This window comes from Monodon monoceros, unplaced genomic scaffold, assembly GCF_005190385.1.
Source record: "Monodon monoceros isolate NGI ecotype Baffin Bay Population unplaced genomic scaffold, NGI_Narwhal_1 Super_Scaffold_9, whole genome shotgun sequence".
Classification (NCBI taxonomy): domain Eukaryota; kingdom Metazoa; phylum Chordata; class Mammalia; order Artiodactyla; family Monodontidae; genus Monodon; species Monodon monoceros.
This window is the reverse complement of record NW_021703786.1, coordinates 49,624,391-49,646,606: the sequence shown is the minus strand read 5'-3', so window position 1 is coordinate 49,646,606 and position 22,216 is coordinate 49,624,391. Positions and strand designations below refer to the sequence as shown.

The 22,216-nt window shown below is 52.1% G+C and overlaps 1 protein-coding gene across 6 annotated transcripts in view; it reads left to right on the top strand.

Moving 5' to 3' along the window:
• Positions 1-22,216, top strand: part of RAP1GAP2 (RAP1 GTPase activating protein 2) — a 187,203-nt gene that overhangs the window by 65,362 nt on the left and 99,625 nt on the right. For all 6 annotated transcript variants that reach the window (XM_029210687.1, XM_029210685.1, XM_029210689.1 and 3 more), the window contains one exon: positions 17,028-17,112. In XM_029210687.1, the coding sequence (XP_029066520.1) occupies positions 17,028-17,112 (85 nt within the window). The remainder of the gene's footprint in view (positions 1-17,027; positions 17,113-22,216) is intronic.

The window sequence follows — 22,216 nt, the reverse complement described above, 5'->3', positions numbered from 1 at the left end:
CTCACTGCTGTGGCCTCTCCCGTTGCGGAGCACAGGCTCCGGACGCACAGGCTCAGCGGCCATGGCTCACGGGCCCAGCCGCTCCGCGGCATGTGGGATCTTCCCGGACCGGGGCACGAACCCGTGTCCCCTGCATCGGCAGGCGGACTCTCAACCACTGCGCCACCAGGGAAGCCCGGTTTCCTCCATTCTTGCCACTTCTTCCCAAAAAGACCTGGCCCAGCCCTTTGTGTGGTTCCACTGATGTTCCCACCACAAGCCTCAGCTCTGGGTGCCCCCGCCCCCGCCTGCTGGGGCTTCTTCAGCTCTGTGGCCTTTTAACTGATGGATTTTGGCCGTTATGGGGAGGGAAGTGTCTTCCATCTAGAAGCTTCTAAAAGCTTCCATTTTCTCTCTTCCCCCTCTCTCCACCCTGTCTTTCTTTTCTTCCTCTTTTTTCATCCTCTGCCCGTCCCCTTGCCCCACCCCCCAATCCCCGTTCTGTAAATTTGTAAAACAAACACATGAAAAAAAAACCAAACTCATTTACCTATTCCATCTGCAGCTCAGAGCAGGATAAAGCTGCCGCCTCCCTTGGGAGTTGGCTTTTGAGCTTCGGGCGTTAGTCAGCTCTGTTCCTGGGGCGATTGGCGGAGAATCCCAGGGCCCTGCCATGTGGCCTGGGGCCTCGTCAGCCAGGCCTCAGAGGCTCTGACCTAGATAGGCGGGTGGATGGCCCTTTCACTCTGCTCCGTGCTCACCTTCTGATCTGGAGAGGGACCCAGAAAGGACAGGCAGGGGACTGGGAGGCGTCAGCCAGCCTTTTGAGCGATAGCAAAGCTAGGACAGGCTACTGCAGTCACCCCTGGTCTGTGTGGACCCTGGGCTCCTTGTCAGACCTGGCCTCTGCCTGCTGTCCTCTCCCAAGGGAGAGCTGGGGCTACAGGGATGATTTGCGGGGGGCCACCTCCACCTGATGGCTTGCGCTCCTGGCCGAGGCGGACAGCACACGTGCTGCCTCAAAAAGGACACGGCCAAGTCCTTTGCTCGGCCAGACAGGAAATCATTGTTCAGCGCTGTTGGAGGTGCGGAGGGTGAGTGGTAGCTGTTAAAGAGCTCAGGGTGTGGTTCTTGGAAGCCTGCCTGGAGTTTGCACTGCGAGTGAGGACCATCCTTACCTGGCGGGACCCTGGCTGAGCAGGGAAAACCAGGTGTAGTGATTTCCGTGCTTTGCTGAGGAAAGGCAGAGGTGGGAGAGATCAGAGGGGACGCAGCCACCCTTTCCTTCATTCTTTCCTTCGCTCATTCACTCCGCACATAAACAGGAGAGCTCAGCCCACAGACCTTGAGTCATTCTTGAGTTTGAGTTCTGGTCTCTCCATTAACTCGCTGTGAGTTCTTTAGGAAATCATCCCGCCTTCTCCAGGCCTCAGCTGACTCATCTATATATAAGACGAAAACATCACGCCAAACCGTGATCTTCCCCAAACCGTGCTTGGCAGAGAAGGTGATGATAAACGTCGTCAGTGCAAATTGTTATATGAGTGTAAGGTCTTAGTGTTAACAGACAGTTTTGAGGGTCTGCAGTGCTGCCCTGGGCCCTGTGTGCTCTACGGAAGTGGCCAAGACAGTTCCCGTCCTCAGATCACTTACAGCTTAGTCTGCGAGTGGATCCATTTCTTGGAGGATCTTTCATTTCTTGGAAAGTTCTCATCGCGCTTCCTCATGGGGTACTGACCCGTCATAGCCCTCAAGCTCTTCAGCTCATTCAACAGATAGTTGCCGAGTGCCCAGAGGAGCCGGCTGATGCGTGGGGGGCAGGTTGGAGGCCAGCAAAGGGCCCTGGTGCCCCACTGAGTCTTTTCTTTTTTTAATTTATTTTTGGCTGCGTTGGGTCCTCGTTGCCGCGCGCGGGCTTTCTCTCGTTGCGGCGAGCGGGGGCTACTCTTTGTTGCGGTGCGTGGGCTTCTCACCGCGGTGGCTTCTCCTGCTGCCGAGCATGGGCTTTAGGCGTGCGCGCTCAGTAGTTGTGGCTCATGGGCTTAGTTGCTCCTCGGCGGGTGGGATCTTCCCGGACCAGGGCTCCAACCCATGTCCCCTGCATTGGCAGGCGGATTCTTAACCACTGCGCCACCAGGGAAGTCCCGCCCCACTGAGTCTTGAAGCTATGCCCGGCTCCTCTAGCAGAAAGAGCTGTGTCCTCTCCCCTTAGTTGCTTCTCCCACCCCATCACACACACTACGTTCCAGCAGTGCCTATTTATCAGATGATTTTCTGGCTGGCCCAGGAGTGGCCTCTTCCTGTCTCTCTTTGGTCTACTCCTTGGGACAGGGAGATCTGGGAAAGGACAGCAGAGGTCCTGGGCAGGGGCCCTTACTTCTCAGTGGCCCCAGCTGCCTGTCAAGGCTGACTTCATGCCTCCTGGGGAGAATGAGGCCATGTCCATGGACAGACCCTTCCAGCATTATTGATGTTGATGTATCATCTTGTCACTTAAGTGACCAGGGCAGCTGGAAATGATTCAGCAGGAAAGCTGAAACAGCAGCCTTTTCTCAGCCCTGATTCCCTGTGGCAGGTGCTGGGTCTGCTCCCTGGGGCTTCGCCTGCTCTGGTTTGATGGGTTGCATCAGAAGAGCAGAAAGCAGATGTGGCAGGGCCCCTCCCTGCCCCCAGTCCACTTCATGAGATGCCTCTGGATCCTCTGAATTTGCTCCCAATGAGTTTCTATTAATATTGACGATAAAATCTGAAAATCAGAATTAGAATGATAGGCTCTCATTCGTGGTGTCCTTTGAAACAATCCAGAATAGATTATTTGTATTTAAAGGGATATTTTTTAGGCATTTAGCAAATGAAAAGTAACTTTCTCTTAAAAAAATACTCCTCCCAGGCCCCTTGCCCAGCAGCATTGCTTTTGGACCCCAGGTTGTTGTAGGAGGGAACTTCAAGGCTCTTGAACTACTCTTTTCCCAGCAGAATGTTTAATGAATGATCCCAGTGCCCTAGCTGCCAGCTCTCAGAGGCCAGGGCTGCAGGGCTGCAGAGCTGAGTACCAGGATTGATGCTGAGGCCACCCAAGCAGGAGTGTAACAGAGGGGAGCCATCTAGAACTTGCCCGCCAGGGCCCCTTAGAATCCCAGCTTTGCTACTTACTTGCTGTTGGACCTTCCACAAGTCACTTAACCTCTCTGAGTCTCAGTTTCTTCATCTGTAAAATGACAGAATAATTCTGTATCTACCCCATAGGGTTGTTGAAAAGATGAAATGAAATAATGCATGTAAAGAGCTTCACGTGGTACTAAATACATCTTAGCTGGTATGATGAGAATGACAGTGATGATGAAGGATGCTTCTTTTATGTCCACTATCCATGTTCAGAGGAGTAATCCAAGCTCGGAAGCAGAATCAGTTACCAGGGAATGACATGAGCTTAGTAACAGATCAAACTGGTGGGGAATGGGTTAACTGTGTCTCAGACTCTTGAGCAGGGCGTTGAGGTCAGTTGAAGCCACAACAGTGAATAGACCAGATTGTAGTGGAGATAGCAGCCTCCTGCCCCATGCTGCTCTAACTTAGCCCTCTAGGTCTGAAGGTCTATGAGTTTCTCATTTTCTTATTCTGAACTCTTATTGAGTTCATTCAGTGCCAGCTGCTATGCTGGGAATGGGCTGGTGGGCAGGGTACATGTTAGAGACCTGTGAAGGGGCCAGACAGAGGTGGCTTCTGTTCTCACTGATTCAGGAGGTGGGCCTGGCCTGGGAAGTAGGTTTTTGCTCATCACTTGGGGCTCTTGGTTATCCAGGGGTGCTCCAGGCTGCCAAGCCCTTCTTCTGAACCTTCCAGTCATAGAATACTGCAAGGATCACACCCAGGTTCCGGGATGCTCCTGGAGGCTCTCACAATTATCCTTCCTTTCCTAGTGTCCACTAGAGAGAAGCCAGTGCTGGGAGGAGGCAAGAGGTTTGATTTTGCTGGGTTTGGTTCATCTGCTTGGGTTCTGTAGGCAGGGTCAGAGCATGTTGTTGGTAAGATGAGATTGTAGCCCTCGCTCCTGTGGGCTGAGTCAGCTATGGTGGATTTCTTGGCCGCAGGGGGATCCCTCTTGTCCTGGACATTCATCTCCCAGTGGTGCAAGGATGAGGGTGGGCCATGTGCCCTGTCTCGGTCCTGGAAAACAGCTTCAAGCATCTGTCTTTCTAATGAGTGAAATTTTCAGATAGGGAATGACATTATTAATTGAAAAGATCAGGCATACTTACCCTGAAATGCTATGATCTCTCCCCACTGAGACTATCATTTAGTTTGAACAATCCTTAATCTGGTGTATCACCAAGTAATAACTTATTCGGAAGTGTTAAGAATTAAGAGGCAGAGTCTTGGAGTGATAGCTTAGCTGGGAGGCTGGTTTGCTCTGTGATAGGGTGACTCCTAATGCCAACAGACTGCTGGGTGGTTTCTTAGCATGGATGGTTTAAAACACCCCTGTGTTGGGCACTCTGGAGGTGGGATCAGGGGGTGCTCCTTCCTTCCCAGGTTTTACCAGGAATTCAGCCAAGACCTGGGTCCACTTAATGCGCAGTGTATCCTTCCACTAGCACCATTTTTTTTGTTGTTTGTTGTTCAATTCAATAGTCCATGTTTACTTATTATAACTGTGTAAATATTATTTATTTTTGAGCCAAAGAGGGTGCTATAATTGTGTTTCCCTTCTTGTATAACCTTTCATTTTTCCTAGAGTTAATGAGCAACTCATGTTTCCCCCATTAGTGCCATTTTCTATATACCTATCTTTATTTTTCTTTTACTATTTTAATTTATTCTACCATAATTTCTTTAATAGCTTTTCTTCCCCCACCCCAAAGCTTATGGCCACTGCATATCCTGTCAGATCTACTCTTCCTAACAGGAGACCTCACTTCCAGAAGCTTTCTAGCTTCTGTTGGATTGATTGCTGCTTTTTAACAGTAGCCTTCCAAGAAAGGGTGCAAGGTGGTAAATTTTGGGGGGCTTTTGCATGTTTCAGAATATCTTTGTTCTTGATAGTTGCTTGATAGTTGCTTGATAGTTTGCCTGGGTATAAAATGTTAGGTTGAAAATAATTTTCCTTCAGAGTTTTGAAGGTATTATATCATTGTTTATACTAGATTCTATAATTGCTGTTGAAAAGTCTGACGATATGCTGATTTACATCCCTTTGTCTATGGTGTGTTTTTGTATTTCCTTTTTGGAATTGTTGATGATTTTTCATTTACCTAGGCATTCTGAAATTCCCTGACAATGTTTGGGGTGGATCCTTTGTCATTTACTGTGCTGGGTGCTCAGTGGACCCAGAGACTCAGGTCCTTCCTTCAGTTCTAGGAAGTGTTCTTGTACTGATTCTCTGATAAATTTCTCCTGTTAAGGTGAAACAACAACCATTTTATTATGCTCAAACTCTGTGTGTTAGGATTTTCGGTAGTGCACATTGGTGATGGATGGCTTATCTCTGCTCCACTATGTTCGAGGCCTCATCTTGGGTGGCTCAGATGGCTGGAGATGGCTGGGATGCTCAGCTGGGGCCATATGTCTGGGGCCTTGGTTCTGGCTTGGTTCCTCAGTTCTTTGCATGTGCTGGGGGCGAAATGTCCAAGATGGTTTCTTCACTTGTATGGACTGAGATGTCTGGGACATCTAAGAGCTGGCTGGGTGTCTCTCCATGCAACCTCTCCATGTGTTAGCCATAGCATGGCAATCTCAGTATAGTCAAACTTCTTACATGCTGGCTTGCTTTCCCTAGAGCAAATGTTCCTAGAGATAGAGGTGGAACCTTCAAGGGTTCCTATGACTCAGCCTTGGAAGTTAAGTAATATTATTTCTTTCCCATTCTGTCAGTCAAAACTGAGTCACAGGGCCAGCCCAGATTCAAGGCGGCAGCAGGGACGGTACAAGTGCATCAATACCAAGAGATATACTCACTGGGAGGCCACCTTTGGAGACTAGCTACCACAACTCCCCTCTCTCTTCTCTATTACCTCTTTCTGGAAACTTTATTGGTCAGATATTGGATCCTCTGATGTTTTTACCTTTTCTCTTTCATTTTCCATATTTTTATCTTCCTGTCCTACTTTTTGGGAGACTTCCTCAGCTTAGCCTTCCAATCATATTTCTCTTTTCTGTGATCTCTTTCTTTTCTGATCATTGCATTTTTACAGTGTTCTCTCCTTGTGTTGTGCATGTAAAATCTTGTCTTATATCTGAGGCTATATTACTTTATAGTATATTTTGAATTTTCCATTGGTTCCTTGCAGTGTCTGTTTCTTTCAGGTCCCTCTTGTTTATTTTGATGTCTCTTGCTTATGTTGGAGGCTTTCCTCAAATGTCTGGCCACCCTTAGCTGTCCCTCGGTCCTTAAGAGTGAGGTACTGGAAGTGGGTTGGGAGCCCTGTGTGCTTGGGCTGGCGTGCACCTGGGGGTTTCCATGCAGGGTGATGATTGGGTAGTAAGCTGCTCTTTTCACTGGAGGAACCTAGACGTTGCCTTATCTTAGGGATGGTCCAGTTTCTCGTGGTGGTGGTGGCGGTTGATGAGGTCATGTGGTTGGTGAGGAAGTGAAAGGTTGGGGGATGGGGTCCAAAGACTGAGTGTCTCAAGTATCAAAGACTCCCCCAGGTCATCCATCCCCCATCCTTCTTCCAGGCGCTTGTAATCTCTTCTAGGCTGAATTTTCTTCTTCCATTGCATTTGCTTGTGTCATTTCACACTTTTTTTTTTTTTTTTTGGCGGTACGCGGGCCTCCTACCGCCGCGGCCTCTCCCATTGCGGAGCATAGGCTCCGGACGCGCAGGCTCAGTGGCCATGGCTCACGGGCCCAGCCGCTCCGCGGCATGTGGGATCTTCCCGGACCGGGGCACGAACCCGTGTCCCCTGCATCGGCAGGCGGACTCTCAGCCACTGCACCACCAGGGAAGCCCAACAATTATTTTTTATTGTGATACATGTCCTATGTCCAAACTGAAGCGTGAAATGAGCACCCATATACTTGCTATCCCAGTCAGGAAATCCGCACAGGTTGGGAAAATGCTGATATTCTGTGCCTTTGTGACTCCGTGGCTTTATGGTTTTGATTCTGAAGCTGTCTGGGGCTGTGACCTTGTGAGCTGGCTGCCTTTGCTCTGACCATGATGTAGCTCCCTCAATTGAGGCCAGGCGGTGCTAAGCAGAACCGCTGACCTCGTGAGGCAAGCTGCTCACTCAGCAGTTTTCAAGTGATGCAGTACATTAGGGGCTGGATGACAGGCAGGTAGGCTATTTCCTCAGTGCTGTGGACATGGAGCCTCTTGGACAATGGGGTGACTTGCCCACCATCGCTTCCTTGGCACTTGCCCTTCGCTTGGCTTCCAAACTCCATCCGGGCATGGTCCTCCCTCTCTCACCTCTTCTTACCTGCCCTGCTGAAGGCTTCTGTTCCTTTTTGCTTTTTCAGCCCTACCTGTTCTCCCTGGGGGCCTCCTTTCCTCTCATGGCCTCAGCTCCTGCCTCTGTTTTCCTTACACCTGTGTCTCTGTTTAGGCTGCAGTTCTTTTCTGATCCCACCTGGGGACCCCAGGGCCTCCTGAGCTGCAGCACACCCAGAATGAACGCTTTATCGTCTGCCTCTGCAAACCCAGTTCTCCTCCTTCGTCTGTGTCATGCTTGAAGCATCACTCAGTTTTCTGAAACCCTAGTCTTTTCACGTTTTTGGCTGTCTCTTCCTCCTTTTCTCTTAGTCACCAAGTGCCCTTCATTTTGGCTATGAAATGCCTGATGGATTGGACCCTTCCCTTTCATTTTTGTGACCATAAGCAGAATGGAGCCCCTCCCATGCTGTTCCTCCCTTCGTCCCTCCCCTTCCAGTCACTGCGTCCTCCGCTCTGCTGCCTGGGGTCCTCCAGCAAAACCCTGCAGGTCAGCCACCTGCCTTCCACGTCCACGCCCCCCTTTGCCCATGAGACAGAGTTCAGCTTGCTCAGTGCCTGTTTCCCAAACCACCTTCAGTGCTTCTGTCATGTCTGTGTGACACCTGGATCCGTTACTTAATAGTTTTCTTTAACTGGCTCAGTTTTAAAAACTTGAATGAACTCGTTTTAGAAGGTGACGGTATGTCACTAGCATAAAGGGAAGATCAGGGTGGCCTGCCACACGTAGAAGATCAATATGCGATTGTTGCAATAAAGGGCACCCAGATCACCTCAGGTGCCCGCAGGAAAGCGTGCCCCCCGCTCTGGGAAAGTGCGGTGTGGCTGCTTTTCCTGAGCGGGCTCTAGCTCTTCCTGGCAGGCAGGGTGGCACCGTGGTTAACATCGTGCACTGTGGAGCCAGACTGCGTGGGTCCAAGCTTTGCTCTGCTACTTTCCTGCTGTGGGAACTTGGGCGAATAACTTAACCTCTCTGAGTGTCAGTTTCCCCATCTGTGAAGTGGGGTTATGATATTGGCTTCAAAGGGCTGTTGTGAGTATGAAACGAGATAGGATATGTGGGTCACTTCCAACAGTACCTGGTACATGAGAAACCCTGAGGCCTCCTTGCTAGTTTTCTCTTTTCCTTTTTGAGGGCCTGTTAAGTGCCATGCATGTGTTTCCTCTGCGGCCCCCTAGTGCTCCTTGCTTTCACTCCTCTGTGCCTCTGTTCAGCGCCTTTCCCCTTCCTCTTTCTCTCCCAGACAGATGCTGGCCTTTCCCTCCAGGTCTGGCTTAGCTGTCACCTCCTCGGTAACCTTAGCTGATCTCCCAAGGAGACCTGGCCCCCTCTTTATTCTGTATCTGTTTTAACCCATAACCCACAGTGCACACTTGGCAGATGGGTCTTTCACGTGGGTGCGCTGTGCCTCCAGTATGGCTTCTGCAATTTCACTTCTCCCTCCCGGATTGTCTTCTCAGAGGCGTGTAAATAATCCTGACGTCACCGCCCACGCTAAGACACACAGCGCATCCTTGGTCCCCCGAGAGCTCAAGCTTAAAGGACGTGGAAGCTGCTGGCCAGTGTTCTCCTTTCAGATGCCGCTGTGGCCCTTGGGCCCGGCAGAGCTGGCTTTCTCATTGTGACTGGAAGGAACCATGGAAGTGGAGTCGGAGATCTTGGGGTTGAGGCCCGACTCTCCAGTTTTCTGACTCTGTGACCCTCAGGCCCACATGGAACCCCTCTGAGTCTCCACTTCCTCATGTGTGAACCCTACGGCCTGAGTCAGTTCTAAAGCTTATGTGTTCAGTAAAGGCATATTTTCCCGGGAGTGTGGAGGTTTGCCCTTGTGGACGGGTTGGTCCATCACCTCTGAGTTGTAATGCCGGAGGGAGGCTGTGTCCCCCGCCCCAGGCGGGGGCCACAGCTGGTTCTCATGGCTGGTTTGCCCTGTCGTGTGCTGCGCCTCCTGAAACCTGCCCTTTCTCCCACCCCTGGCCCAGTTTAGGGATTCAGGGTCCTCCAGGGAGGGGCAGTGCCATCCTCCCCCTACGCACCCAGAGAGACGCCGGCATGTTCTTTGCAGCTGCAGGCACGGAGCATCGCCCCGGCCTCCCCTTGGTCCCACGTGCTGGCCTGCGGCTGAGTCACACCTGGCACACCTGCGCAGTCGTAGACCCGTAGATCCCCGGGGCCCCTGCCCCACCTTCCCCTCACACAGGGCCCTGACACTCATGCTTTATAAATGTTTGTCCATAAACCAGCCGTGCTTCCTCAGGTTCTTCCTGAGATGTCGTGACCTGCTTACCTCCCACGTTCATGCTGAGGTGACGGGGGAGCCGCAGCTCTTCTCAGGAGAAGAAGAGAGAGGCTCGCTGTGGGGTTTGGGCATCTCCCTCGGCCCCTTTGGGCCTCAGTGTCCTCGTCACCAGGATCAGGCTGTCGGGTGGCTTCTGTTGGTTTCTCCCGGCTCTGCTGGCCTCTGCGTCTGTGAACCCTGGGGTTGGGTGGGCACGGTGGGGTGGGATTGGGGTTGCATTCCCTGGGGAGTTTTGCATCCTTGAAGGTCCAGAGCTGTGCTCTGAGTCTCCTGGATCCTCTTAGGGTGTGCATGGCAATGGGATGTGTCACCAGAGCCGGCCCTGCCAGGTGCGGACAGGTGAGTAGCACCTGCTCCTTCCCAAGGGGCTCTCCAAGGTGGGCATCGGGACTCAATCCCTCCACGTGTTGGAGCCTCTCATTCCTGAATCCCGTGTCTCCTTCCCTCCCTCCGTTTCCCCGCCCGTTCTGCTGGGCTGGCATCCTTCTCCCCTTGTACACTGGCCCCAGCAGAGTGTGGACAGTAATGTCTTCACCTCCATGTCTGGGCCCTTGGGGCTTGGGATCAAGCCATGTGCACAAACCCAGGACCCGGCGGCCCACACGCAGTGGCTGGACTCTCCTGTCTTAAGTATGTGGGCATCCAGGTTCCCTCGGATTTGAAGCCGTCCCTGCCTCCTCTCTGCTCTCTGATTGGCTTTCTGCCTTTGTGTCCCCGCCACCATGCCCATTCCCTCCAGCTTATCTGACGGCAGCCTTGGCAATGACAATGGCGGCCAGGTATTATGTTTTTGCTGTGGACCAGGCACTGTGCTAAGTGCTTTACAGGCCTTATTCAGACCACCCAAGGAGGTGAGTATTATTATACCGTTTTACAGATGAGGAAGCCGAGGTGGGGAGAGGCGAAGTAACTTGGTCACGGTCACACAGCTAATCAGGGGTGGCACCGGAATTCAAATCCAGGTCTGTTGGAGCAGAACGCCAGGGCTTTTGATCCACTGTACATGCTGCCTGCCCACCTCCCTCGAGGCTGGAGGCTGGCCCTCTACTCCAGCATCTGCCAGGCTGTCCTGCCATGATGGACAGAACTTCTCGGACATGTTTCCAACCACAGGGATGCCCCAGCACTGCTGGCTGCTGGAATGAGGGCTACGTGATTGTGCCTGTGGCCTTGGGTCTCTGTAGACAGCAAGGTGGATTCCTGTGGGCTGGGACCCCCAGCCCATGCCCAGCCCGGTCCCTCCTCGTCCCTCCCCCTGGCCCGGCTTGCCCAATGACCACACAATTCTCTGCCACCACGAAAACTGTCTTAAGACTCTAGTCATATTGAAGAGTTGAGCGCAATTTTCCGAGTCCAGTGCAGGGAGCAGGAGTTGGGGGTTAGCCTGCCCATCCTGCAGAGGGGAAAGCAGAGATAATAAGACTCTGAGGGTCCAGCTTGTCACGGCTAGAGCTGGTGGGAGCCAGTCCTGGCTTCTAATTCCCTTTTCTTCCCATCGTATCTCCTTCTTATGATGATTTCTCTGGAAACTTTTAAATTTCATTTTGTTTTATTTTATTTCCTATCGTTTATGGTCTAGTTGGTTATGCAGGGTTTGGAAATGTGAAAAGTTGGAACTCCAAGACCCTCTCCTAAGTTCTTAAGTACTATGCTGTAAGTACTTAAGAATGCTGGGGGTGGGGAAGAAAGGCACTGCTTTCACCAGGTGGGATCAGTCAGGAAACCGTACACAGCATCTCCACAATGCAAGACCCTGCACACAGCCCGGGGCCCCGGGGCCACCAGAAGGCAGCCAGAGAAGAAAATTAAGCAGCAGGAATGACAGAAATGGAGCCCATTCAGCCCCTTCATCCTTACTTCTTTCTAAAAAGTTGAGGTATAGGGCTTCCCTGGTGGCGCAGTGGTTGAGTGTCTGCCTGCCGATGCAGGAGACGTGGGTTCGTGCCCCGGTCCGGGAGGATCCCACATGCCGCGGAGCGGCTGGGCCCGTGAGCCATGGCCGCTGAGCCTGCGCGTCCAGAGCCTGTGCTCCGCGGCGGGAGAGGCCACAACAGTGAGAGGCCCGCGTACCGCAAAAAAAAAAAAAAAAAAAAAATTTTGAGGTATGATTTACATACCATGAGATTCACCCTTTTGAAGTGTACGATTCAATGGGTTTTAGTATATTCACAAAGCTGTACCATCACCACTGCATAGTTCCAGAACATTTTTATCACCTCCAAAGAAACCCCGGACCCACGAGCAGACCCTCCCTGCCCCTTCTCCTTCTGCCCCCACCCCCAGGCAACCACTCATCTGCTTCCTGTCTTGGATTTGCCTATTCTGGACATTTCGTATAAATGGAATCATGTAATAGGTGGCCTTTTGTTTCTGGCTTTTGTCATTTAGCATGTTTTTGAGGTTCATCCATGTTGTAGCATGTATCAGTACTTCATTCCTTTTTATGGCTGAATAATATTCCATTGTGTGGAGGGACCGTGTTGATTATCCATCCATCGGTTGATGGCTGCTTGGGTTATTTCCACCTTTTGGCTGTTGTGATGATGTGTCTCGTTCCTTTTGGTTTGGTTTCCCTGGGAAGCTCTTCATAGCGGCCAGCTGTGTGCATTTCTCTAGCTTGGCTACTTGGAAAGCAAGAGAAAGCGGGGCCGAACATGGCAGGGTGGCTGGGGAACTGGTGTAGTGGGAGATGCAGACAAGGGGAGTGTGTAGGTTTGGGAGAAACTCTGTGCCAGAGGGAGGGCTTAAACCTGGCCCCAGAGCCATCTGCTGTTACAGGGGATTTTTCCTGTTGTTGGTTATTAACCGATGGTTATGATCCTGACAGTAGATCCCCGGGGCTAGAACTGGTGCTTATTTGAGATGCCAGGAATGTTTTCAAAGACACGTAAACAGCCCTGGACCCTTGCTTCTCTCTTTCCACTTGGAAACCTGATCACCATTTTATGAGTTATAATAATAATGGTCTACATTTGTATAGGACTTTATATTTTATTTCACAGCCATTATGTTTAAATCCTCAGAACATTATCACCCCCATCTTTGCAGAGGAAGGAACTGGGACACAGAGAAGTGAGGTAACTTAACCAAGGTCACACAGTGGGGTAGCAAGTAGAGACAAACTTGAACCCAGGAATCTCTTGATTCTTAATATAGGTCCTTTTCATAGAAATGTGGGAGAGATGATAGCTGCAATGACTTCAAATGGTCTGGGACAGAGACACTGGAGGCTGGAGGCAAGGACCCTGGAGGCCTGGGTACTGTAAGTGGGGTCTTTGCCTGGAGATCTGCCCAGTTCCCTGTGAACAGCCCCATCTGGGTGAATCATCCCCCGGCTTTCTCAGCTTCCTCTCCCGGCTCTTTGATCATTTCCTCCTGAGATTTACGTTTGGCTAAAGCCAGATAGGACCTCTCCCGGCCTCCCTGAGCCCTCCCAGCTGGGGAAAGAGTCCCAGAGTAGAGAACCTCAGTGCCAGGCAGCTCTGGGGCAGAGGGGAGCTGAGTGGGCTGCGCCTCCAGGACCCCAGAGGCGGGAGGCTCTTCTGACCTGCTCATTCACACCTGCTCTTACCACCCTTCTCTTTTAGCTGATTGTGTAATCTCCCTGCTTCCCTCCTCTGCCTCTGTCACCAGCCCCTCTTCTTCTGGGTTCCTGGGTAGGTCTGGGACCCTGCGGCCTTAGAGCTGCCTGTGGGCTGGCTTGGCTTGAGAGGCAGTTTTCAACCTTAGTGCCATGACCCATGTCAAGATCACTGTGGGTTACAAGAAAGTCATTACAAATAAGAGGGAGGTTACCATTTCTGCTAATAATTTACCTTTTGCTTATAATAAATTAGAGCAGATTCAAGGTTATCTCTTGAGTTAATCATGTCACTTTCACCACTCAGTAAGTGTGATGTGTTTGGCTGAGAAAGGGCTAGAATTGCATTGAGCACCATGTTCTTACTCTGTCTTATCTTAGCACCAGCTGGTGGCTAGGCTGGGCCTGGCTGTCCTTGGGAGGGTGGCTCACACGCAAATGTCATTGGTTGTGAGGTCTGGGGCAGGGCGAGGTTGAGCCCAGCTGACCATGGCAGGGGTGGTGAGGCTGAAGCAGGGATTTCATCCTTTTGGGTTTTGGTCTTCCAATTACAAAGCCAAGGCTAGAACATGGGACTTGGGCAGTGTATTTGTTTCCTAGGGCTGCTCTAACCAAGTACTAGAAACCAGGCAGCTTAAAACAACAGACATTTATTGTCTCAGTTCTGGAGGTGAGAAGTCCAAAATCAAGCTGTCAGTATGGCCATGCTCCTCTTGAAGGCTCCAGGGAAGAATCTTCCTTGCCTCTTGTAGCTTCTGATGGTGGCCTGCAATCCTTGGCCTTCCTTGGTGCTCCAGGTGCATCATTCCAACCTCTGCCCCTGTTGTCACATGGCATTCTCCCTGTGTGTCTGTGTCTTCAGGTGACCACCTTCTCCTCTTATAAGGACACTAGTCATATTGAATTAAGGGGTCACCTTAATGACCATATCTTAACTTGGGTACATCTACGAAGACCCTATTTCCAAACGAGGTCACATTCACAAGTAGGTGAAGACTTCAAAATATCTTGGGACTTCCCTGGCGGTCCAGTTGTTAAGACTCTGTGCTTCCAATGCAGGGGGTGCGGGTTCGATCCCCGGTCAGGGAGCTAAGATCCCAAATGCCGCACAGCGCGGCCAAAAAAAAAAGACTTCAAAATATCTTTAAGGCAGTTCATGATTCAATCCGTAACAGGCAGTCAGCTCTTAAATAAGTACCTTTGGCTCCTAGGAGGGAGGGCTGAAGTCCAGAGTAGGGTTTGGTGCCATGTGGCCCATCCCCTCCCATAAAGCCATTCCAAACTATCTAGGTACCAAGGCAGGGTAGTTTCTGATTTGCGGCCATCGGTGTGCATGTGCTCTGGGTTCTGATCTTTTTGAGGGCAGTGGTCATGCCTTCTGCCCAGCCTGGTGTCTCCTCTGGAGTCTTGGACAGGGCCCTGGAGCTAGCAGGAGGCCGGTAGCCACTCGTGCTCCTTCCTGCTCCAGCACCTTCCGGGCTCCAAGCATCCTTTGGGAAATTATTCTGGCAGATGCCCCGTGCTCCCATGTGATAGCCCTCACCAGCTCCTGGAGACTGGTCCAGGGAGAACAGACTGGCTCAGGGGAGAGAGGCTTAGTCCACGAAGGACTGGGTACGAGGGCCCTTTGCCTGGGACTCAGGGACCTTGGTAATAATCTCAGCTGCTCTGGTCCTGCGAGCGTGGACATATTCCACCTTATGGAGAGAACCGGACAGTGTGACTATGTATATGAGGGTCTCCCGATCACTGATATGAAAAACCTGCTGGCATGGCCCTCCTCTAGGGTTTGTGTTCCCAGAGAGCCAAGGCGGCTACTGGTCAAGTTTGCCCACAAGCCATCTCCAGGGGAGTAAGCCAGAGGTCCTCAGCTAACCCCACACAGTCCTGTAGACTCTGGGTGGGGGCTTGCCTCCCCTCCCTTCCCTGCATGGTTTTCCCTTCCAGGCTCCCAGACCCACCCAGGAACTGCCCTGCCCGTCCTCACCTCAGGGGACCTGAGGGTGATGCTCCCGTCTCTGAGCATCTTTCCTCCCTTCCTTTTCCATCATCATGAGTCTTGGGCTGCAGGCCCACTGAGGAGGAACAGTGCCTGCTTGGAAAGGGTAAAGTGGCTAGGGGAAGCAAGCTTGTTTCCCACCCAGCTCTGTTGGATCCACAGGCAGGCGAGGGCCAGAGCAGCCGGACGTTACCCACAATGGTACCATCCAAGGCCATAAATGCAAGGGGAGGCCGGTGGCTCTGACTGAGAAGTAGGAGGAGCTGCGTCCGTTCCTTTGTGTGTGACCTCGTGTGTGCGCACGTCTTGAGTGTTGAGTCTTGGCCCTTTGGTTCTTGTGTTAGTTACAGCCTGGATCAGGAGGGAGGGGACCCCACTCTCCAGTCATCGGAGTGAGTCCAAGGTCCAGGAATAAAGGAGGAGGGAGGCAGATGGAGGTGCAGAAAGGGGGATTGGCAGGGTTGAGGTTAGTGGGGTCACGTGGATCCTCCACCAAGCCAGACGTTCACGCAGCCTCCTTACCTGGCTCCCTGGAGGACAGGTGACAGGGACAGGCAGGGGCTGTGCCAGGGTAGCTGGGCCTGCCTGGGCTGAGGGGAGCCAGGCTGGGGTGGTGTCTGAGCCCCAGGGCCAGGGTTTCCTCTGGAAAGACGGTTCCCTCTGTAGGGCACATGGCTTCTCTCACGAAGGGGGGCTTGGGGTTGGAGCTGTCACCCCCATTGGCAGGACATGGGCTGGAACAAAGTACAGAAGCATTCTCTCCAGGTGGCAGTGGGGGTCCTTTGGTCATTTAAGTGGGACCAGGTTGGGGGCTGACTCTTGGCTGCTTCAGGGTGGGGCTCTGGAGAAGCAAACAGTTGCAAAATTGGGGGCTTTGTGGCTCAGCCTGGTCTTCTTAGGCTCTTAATTCTGTTATCCTTGCCTCTCCCTCCTGTCCAAGGATATAGCCAGGGCACATCCTGGACACCAGAGTCCCTCGTCCGGAGACTCCCCCAGGTTCTGCCCAGCTGGCCCTGTGCGTGACCATCGCTCTGAAGGCTTTTCCGTGACACACATTCTCCCTACTGATTGGACTGTACACTAGCACTCCCTGGTCACCAGCAAGGGCCAGATGGAAAGTGGGGAGTGTGTGAGAGCAGCGGACTTGTCGCAATCGTGTTGTCATGGTGACACAACTCTGTTTAGCTGCCTCTCCACGGTCCTAGCCCACATGGACTAAAATAAGCTTTACCTGCAGCGTACATAGCAGGCAGCCCTGTCTTCCCAAAGTCTGACCAGGGCGTGTGTGTGTGTGTGTGTGTGTGTGTGTGTGTGTGTGTGTGTGTGTGTTTAGGGACAAAGGGGTCCCCCCAGGGAGGATGAACTGAAAACGTTTACCCCTCTCCCCTTCTTTTCCTTCCCAGTCCTGTATCTCTTTAGACCTGTGGTTCTCAGACCTCAGCATCACAATCACCTGGAGAGATGGTTAAAACACAGATTCCTGGGCCCCATCACCCGGGAGTCTGGCGTGCACCTGAGAATGTGCATTTCTAACAAGTTTCTGGGTGATGCTGTGGTGCAGGAACCACACTGGGAGTAGCCCCGCCTAAGATTTGAGCACATCCTGGCAAAGAAATGCACTGGCTCTATTTTCTGCATGTGTTAGACTGTATCCTTAAGCCCAGCTGCTGTTAGAGGAGAGAGGGGAGGGGCAGACAGGCCCCCACTCACCTCTTCTGTGTTCTGTGGCCTAACAGGAAGCAGGAGCTGGCCAACAGCTCGGATGTGACCCTCCCGGACCGGCCGCTGTCCCCTCCTCTCACTGCGCCTCCCACCATGAAGGTAAGAGGCTTCCGGCTGGTAAGTGGGGAGGCGAAGTGCGCGGGGAAAGTGCTGTTGCTTTGGCCCCTGGCCCGGCTGCTTCTGTCCCCATGGGGGCCTTGGAATGTCTCCACACCTCTGAAGGCAGCGTCCACTTGAGATTAGCAGTGTAGGAGGAAAGTGTGATTGTGAGATTCGGGGGTGTCAAGGGGCAGTGAGGAAATAGACTGGGGCTGGATGGGGTGGGCGGGATGCTTGGTGATTAGCGAGAGGCCTTGTGGAGCTGTAGGTTCCGGCACAAGGGGCCCAGGCGGGAGTAAGTGGGGACACTCAGAATGCAGCTGGGAGCCTTACGGGGCTACTGCCCAGAAGGGCTGCCTGGGGCTGGGGGTGGGGAAGGAGGGGTCCTGTGGGCTGGGACCCTCCTGGGACTTGAATGGCACTTGTGTGCTGCTCTACCTGCCTCTGACTGGCCTCCTGGGCTGGCCCTGTCACCCTAATCTCTGTGGGAGAGTTGCCTTGGAGGTTCTGGGAGCCAGTAATTCTTTCCCTATTAGCACTTCATTCACAAGTCTCTCTCCTGGGAGACTACATCCCAGGACCCTGAGGGGGCTACATCCTCCCTACACCGAGCTCTCCCCCTTTACTGTTCAGTCTTCCTGGCAGGGTGGCCACATGGGCCTGAGCTGGCCCTCAGGGAGGACTTTGGTTCAGCCAGTAATCCTGCCTAGGCAGCAATGCACCTCCCTCACACTTTGCCAGGTGAGGACTAGGTTTGAAGACGTCACCTGAGTCATCTGAGGTCCTGGGGTTCTGCTACAAGGTGACTCACAGGGAAATAATTAGGTATCTCTTTCCTGGGAGTCCCTGTTGTGCCCCCTCTTCCCTGACCTAATCTGTTGCAAAGTGATACCCTCAAAGGAGGTAGATAAAAGCCATCTTCCCATTGTCATCCCACATTGAATGCCCATCACACACAGAACTGAGGGGGAATATCACAGAATGGCAGTCAGAGCCTGTCCTGGCTGAATTAGGAATGCAGGAGTAGGTAGGATGCAGGGCTGACCTAGAAGACAGCTCTGCTCTCCTCCTGGTGGGGTACCCAGGGGCATTGAAAGCCAGACCACCTTCATCAGCCTAGTCACAGTGCTGGCATCCGAGTCAGGTGCTGGGGTGGCTTGTTTGCACAGGGTATTACTGAGACATGTCGCCATTCTGAGTTTTAGTCCCTTGGTCTGCAGAGTTGGGTGTGGGATGCTTGTCTCTTTGCTCATGGATGGCGGGAGTTTGCAGGGAGGAATTCTGAAAGTCTCCTAGGAGGAGTCACTGAGTTCTCTTGGCAGGCTTTACTTATGTGCTCATTTAATTTACCCAACACCCAATATTTATTTGAATGTTGTGTTAGTCAAGACTCTTGGTGGCAAGTGACAGAAACATAACTCGCTTTGGCTTAAGCATAAAAGAAAATTTATTGCCTTCGTAATGGCAAGTATAGACCCCAGGCACGGCTGCATCCACGAAATCCGTCTCTTATCATTTCTCTTCTGTGTTTCATCCTTTGTCAAGCTCTGGCTCTGTGGTGGCAGATGGTGACAGTAGCCGCTACTTGCTAAGTAACTCCAGTGGAAAGAAGAGTATCATTTTTCCCCCAGTAGTTCTAACAAAAGTCCCAGGGAGGAAGCTCATTGGCTGGGCTTAGGTCACATGTCTATCTCAGAGATGGAAGGCTCTGATTGGCCAGACCTGGGTCTCTTGCCCACCGTGTAAACCAGCGGTCCCCAACTTTTTTGGCACCAGGCACCGGTTTCGTAGAAGACAATTTTTCCACAGACTGGCGGTGGGGTGGTGGTGGTGGTGGAATGGTTTCGGGATGATTCAAGTGCATTTCATTTATTGTGCACTTTATTTCTATTATTACTACATTGTAATATATAATGAAATAATTATACAGCTCACCATAATGCTGACAGGAGGTGGAGCTCAGGTGGTAATGCGAGTGATGGAAAGCAGCTGTAAATACAGATGAAGCTTTGCCCGCCACTCACCTCCTGTGGTGCGGCCCGATTCCGAACAGGCTGCGGACCGGTACCGGTCCACGGCCCGGGGGCTGGGGACCCCTGGTCTAAACTGTAAGAACGGATAATGGGGGAGGGGTGGCGGTTTAAAGGAAAATTGAAGATGCTACAATGAGAGGAAGAGGAAACGGATGCAGGGCAGGCAAGACCAACAGCTTTCTACTACACGTGCTGACCATGTGCCAGGTCTAGTGCTGAGCACTGGGCACCTAGTAGCAACAAGGCAGTATGATCCCTGTTCTCTTGGAGTTTGTCATCCAGCTATGGAGACAAAAGTTGAAAAAATAATTTCAAGAATGAAGGATGGACAGTTAGGTGTGATGAATGTTCCAAAGGAGAAGCACAGCATAGCTCAGACAATATAAGGTCTGTGGAGGGGAGATCTAATCGAGCCTTGGAGAGCGTCAGGGAGGGCTTTGAGGAAGTGGTGCTTAAGCTGAACCCTGAGAGTGGAGTAGGACTTAGTGAAGCAGAAGTGCAGTCAAGGTGGAGGAGAGTGTTCTAGATGCTTATCACTCAGAGTGAGGCCAAGAGACCAGCTGCACCTGCCTCATTTGGGAGCTCCTTAGAAATGCAGACTCTCAGGCCTCACTGCAGACCGCTGAATCAGGATCTGCATTTTACCAACATTTCCTAGTGATTCACATGCACATTACAGCTCCAGAAGCACTGCTGTAGGCTCCGTCCTCCCTGAGGCAGGAGAGAAGTTTATTCTCGAGGAACAAGAATGGCTAGAGGAGGGAGACGCAAGAGGCAAGAGATATGGGACATATGTATATGTATAGCTGATTCACTTTGTTATGAAGCAGAAACTAACACACCATTGTAAAGCAATTATACTCCAATAAAGATGTAAAAAAAAAGAATGGCTAGAGCACTCACAGTTAGGGACCAAGAGGCAGACCCTTGGGAGTTTTGCCTAAGATTTTGGGCTTTATCCTAACTAGGGGCATCGAAGTCATTGAAGATTTTAGTCAGAGGAGTAAGGTGACAGGACTTTTGCAAAGTCACCCTGGCTCGTATGGAGGATGTGTGGGACGGAACGGAGTGGAAGTGGGATGAGTGGGGAGGCCACTGCAGGAGTCCAGTGGGAGAGGACTGACTCTGAAGGGCCTGTGACCACCTGGAAGTGGTCAGATCTCAGAGATCTCCCAGGAGGTGGATTGGTGAGATATGAGGATTTGGGGAGAGGTAGGAAGCAAGAATGGTCCCAGGTTTGGATCGACCGGATAAACGATACAGCCATTCTCTGAGGGGGGGTGACCCAGGAGGGAGGATGAGGCTTTAAGTTCTAAGTGCTGAGTTGGACATGCTTGAGGCACCAATGGGGGTGTCACTGAGCAGCTGTGTATTTGGGGGCCAGGCTCAGAAGAAGGGTGTGACTGGAGACAAAAATCTGGAGTCTTTTTTGTAGAGATGGGAATTGAAGCTGGGGGTGGAGGGGTGGGTGGGTTGGTGAACTCTCCAGGGAGAGGATGGAGTGGGAAGATGGGAGATTCCGGGGATGGCCTCCCCAGGGAAAGGCTGGTGTGGACGAGGCTGGGGACATGGTGAGAGGGATGGGCAGATGTGTCAACTACGGTGGAGAGACCAAGTACTATGTGGAGCTTATGGTGGCCTCTGGGGTTAGTGTCCTGGTGGCTACTTAAAGCTACGATGCTCATTTACCTCTCCCCAGCCTGCTCAGCACAGAGGGAGCAGCCGTGTCGGGACTGCATTTATCAAGTCACGTTGTTAGGCCAACGCGTCCCTGCATTGAGTTCAGGGCAGCAACTGCGTCCTGTTCTGTGGGTTCCTAGTTCTGGTCGATGTTCATGGTGCGTTGACCATGCTGGAATCCAGGTTGGAGGAGCAGGCACTTCCCTTCCACTCCTCTGGTTTTGTCTGAATCTCCTATCCCAGCAGACCCTCTTTCTCCAGGTAATACTCTTCTAAATTAAGCCAGAATACAGGGACTTCCCTGGTCGTCCAGTGGTTAATCTCTGCGCTTCCACTGCAGAGGCCACAGTTTCGATCCCTGGTCGGGGAAGTTCGCATGCTGCACGGTGCGGCCAAAACAAAGCCTGAATACACGTGTTCTTCAGGATGTGGACTGAAGCCCCCTCCTTCCCTATCACTTTCACCTGTGGAGTCACCTGTGCAGGTCTGGGCTCCCGCCTGCGATGTCCTCTCCAGGGTGGGATTAGGCCTCTGCTTTGCTGATACCTCCCAACTTCCCCAGGTTATTACTGCACATCGAGGTCTGAGACACTGAGGGTGGAGGTTGGAATCTCTCCAGGGTCACTGGCCCTGGAGTTCCATCAGCCCGCCCTCCCTCCCAGCATCTGGGCAGTGGAGGAGGGTCTCATTTGGTTCTCTTGGCAGTGCAGGCTTGGGTTAGGGGTGGCAGTGAAACCCCTTTGGTATTGAGTAGCTTGGGAGTCACAAAATGTCAGGGATGGGTGATCCATTTCCTTTTTAGGGAAGCTGGAGGCCAGGAGGTAGGAAATGACTTGGCCAAGGTCCCATTGAAGATAGGTGTGTTCCTCCTGTAGTCATAGAGTAAGTTCAGTTCTAAGACCCAAACCATTTTTGATAAGATGCTCTCATCCCACCCCACACACCAGGGACAACCTCCTCTAGTTGCTTCCCCCATTGGGAAGGGACTGCTGGAGCAGAAGCTGGCCTCCAGCCCGAGAAGCGCCCTCCACTCCCCAGGCCCCTGCCCCCCACTGGCATGCCTGCTGCAACTGGTCCTTTACGCCCCCTTCTCCACCTCGTTGTGTTTGTGGTTTTCAAGGGAATTTTTTTTTTCTCACTAATATGAAACTGAGGAAAAGCCACCAAAGAGATGCCGAGCAGATGGGCAGAATGAGAGCCCAGTTCCCAACCAGAATTCAAGCTGTGGATGGTGCAGGGTGGGCTGGGAGAGGGGTTTGGGGCTGTCTCCTTGGGAATGCTGTGAATTGTTTCCCCACATCTTTTATGATCTGGTTTTCATGCCCAAATGGATCACCAGGCACCAAGGAGAGCGGGTGTGTGCCCAGCATTGCGCTAGGCCCCGTGTGGTC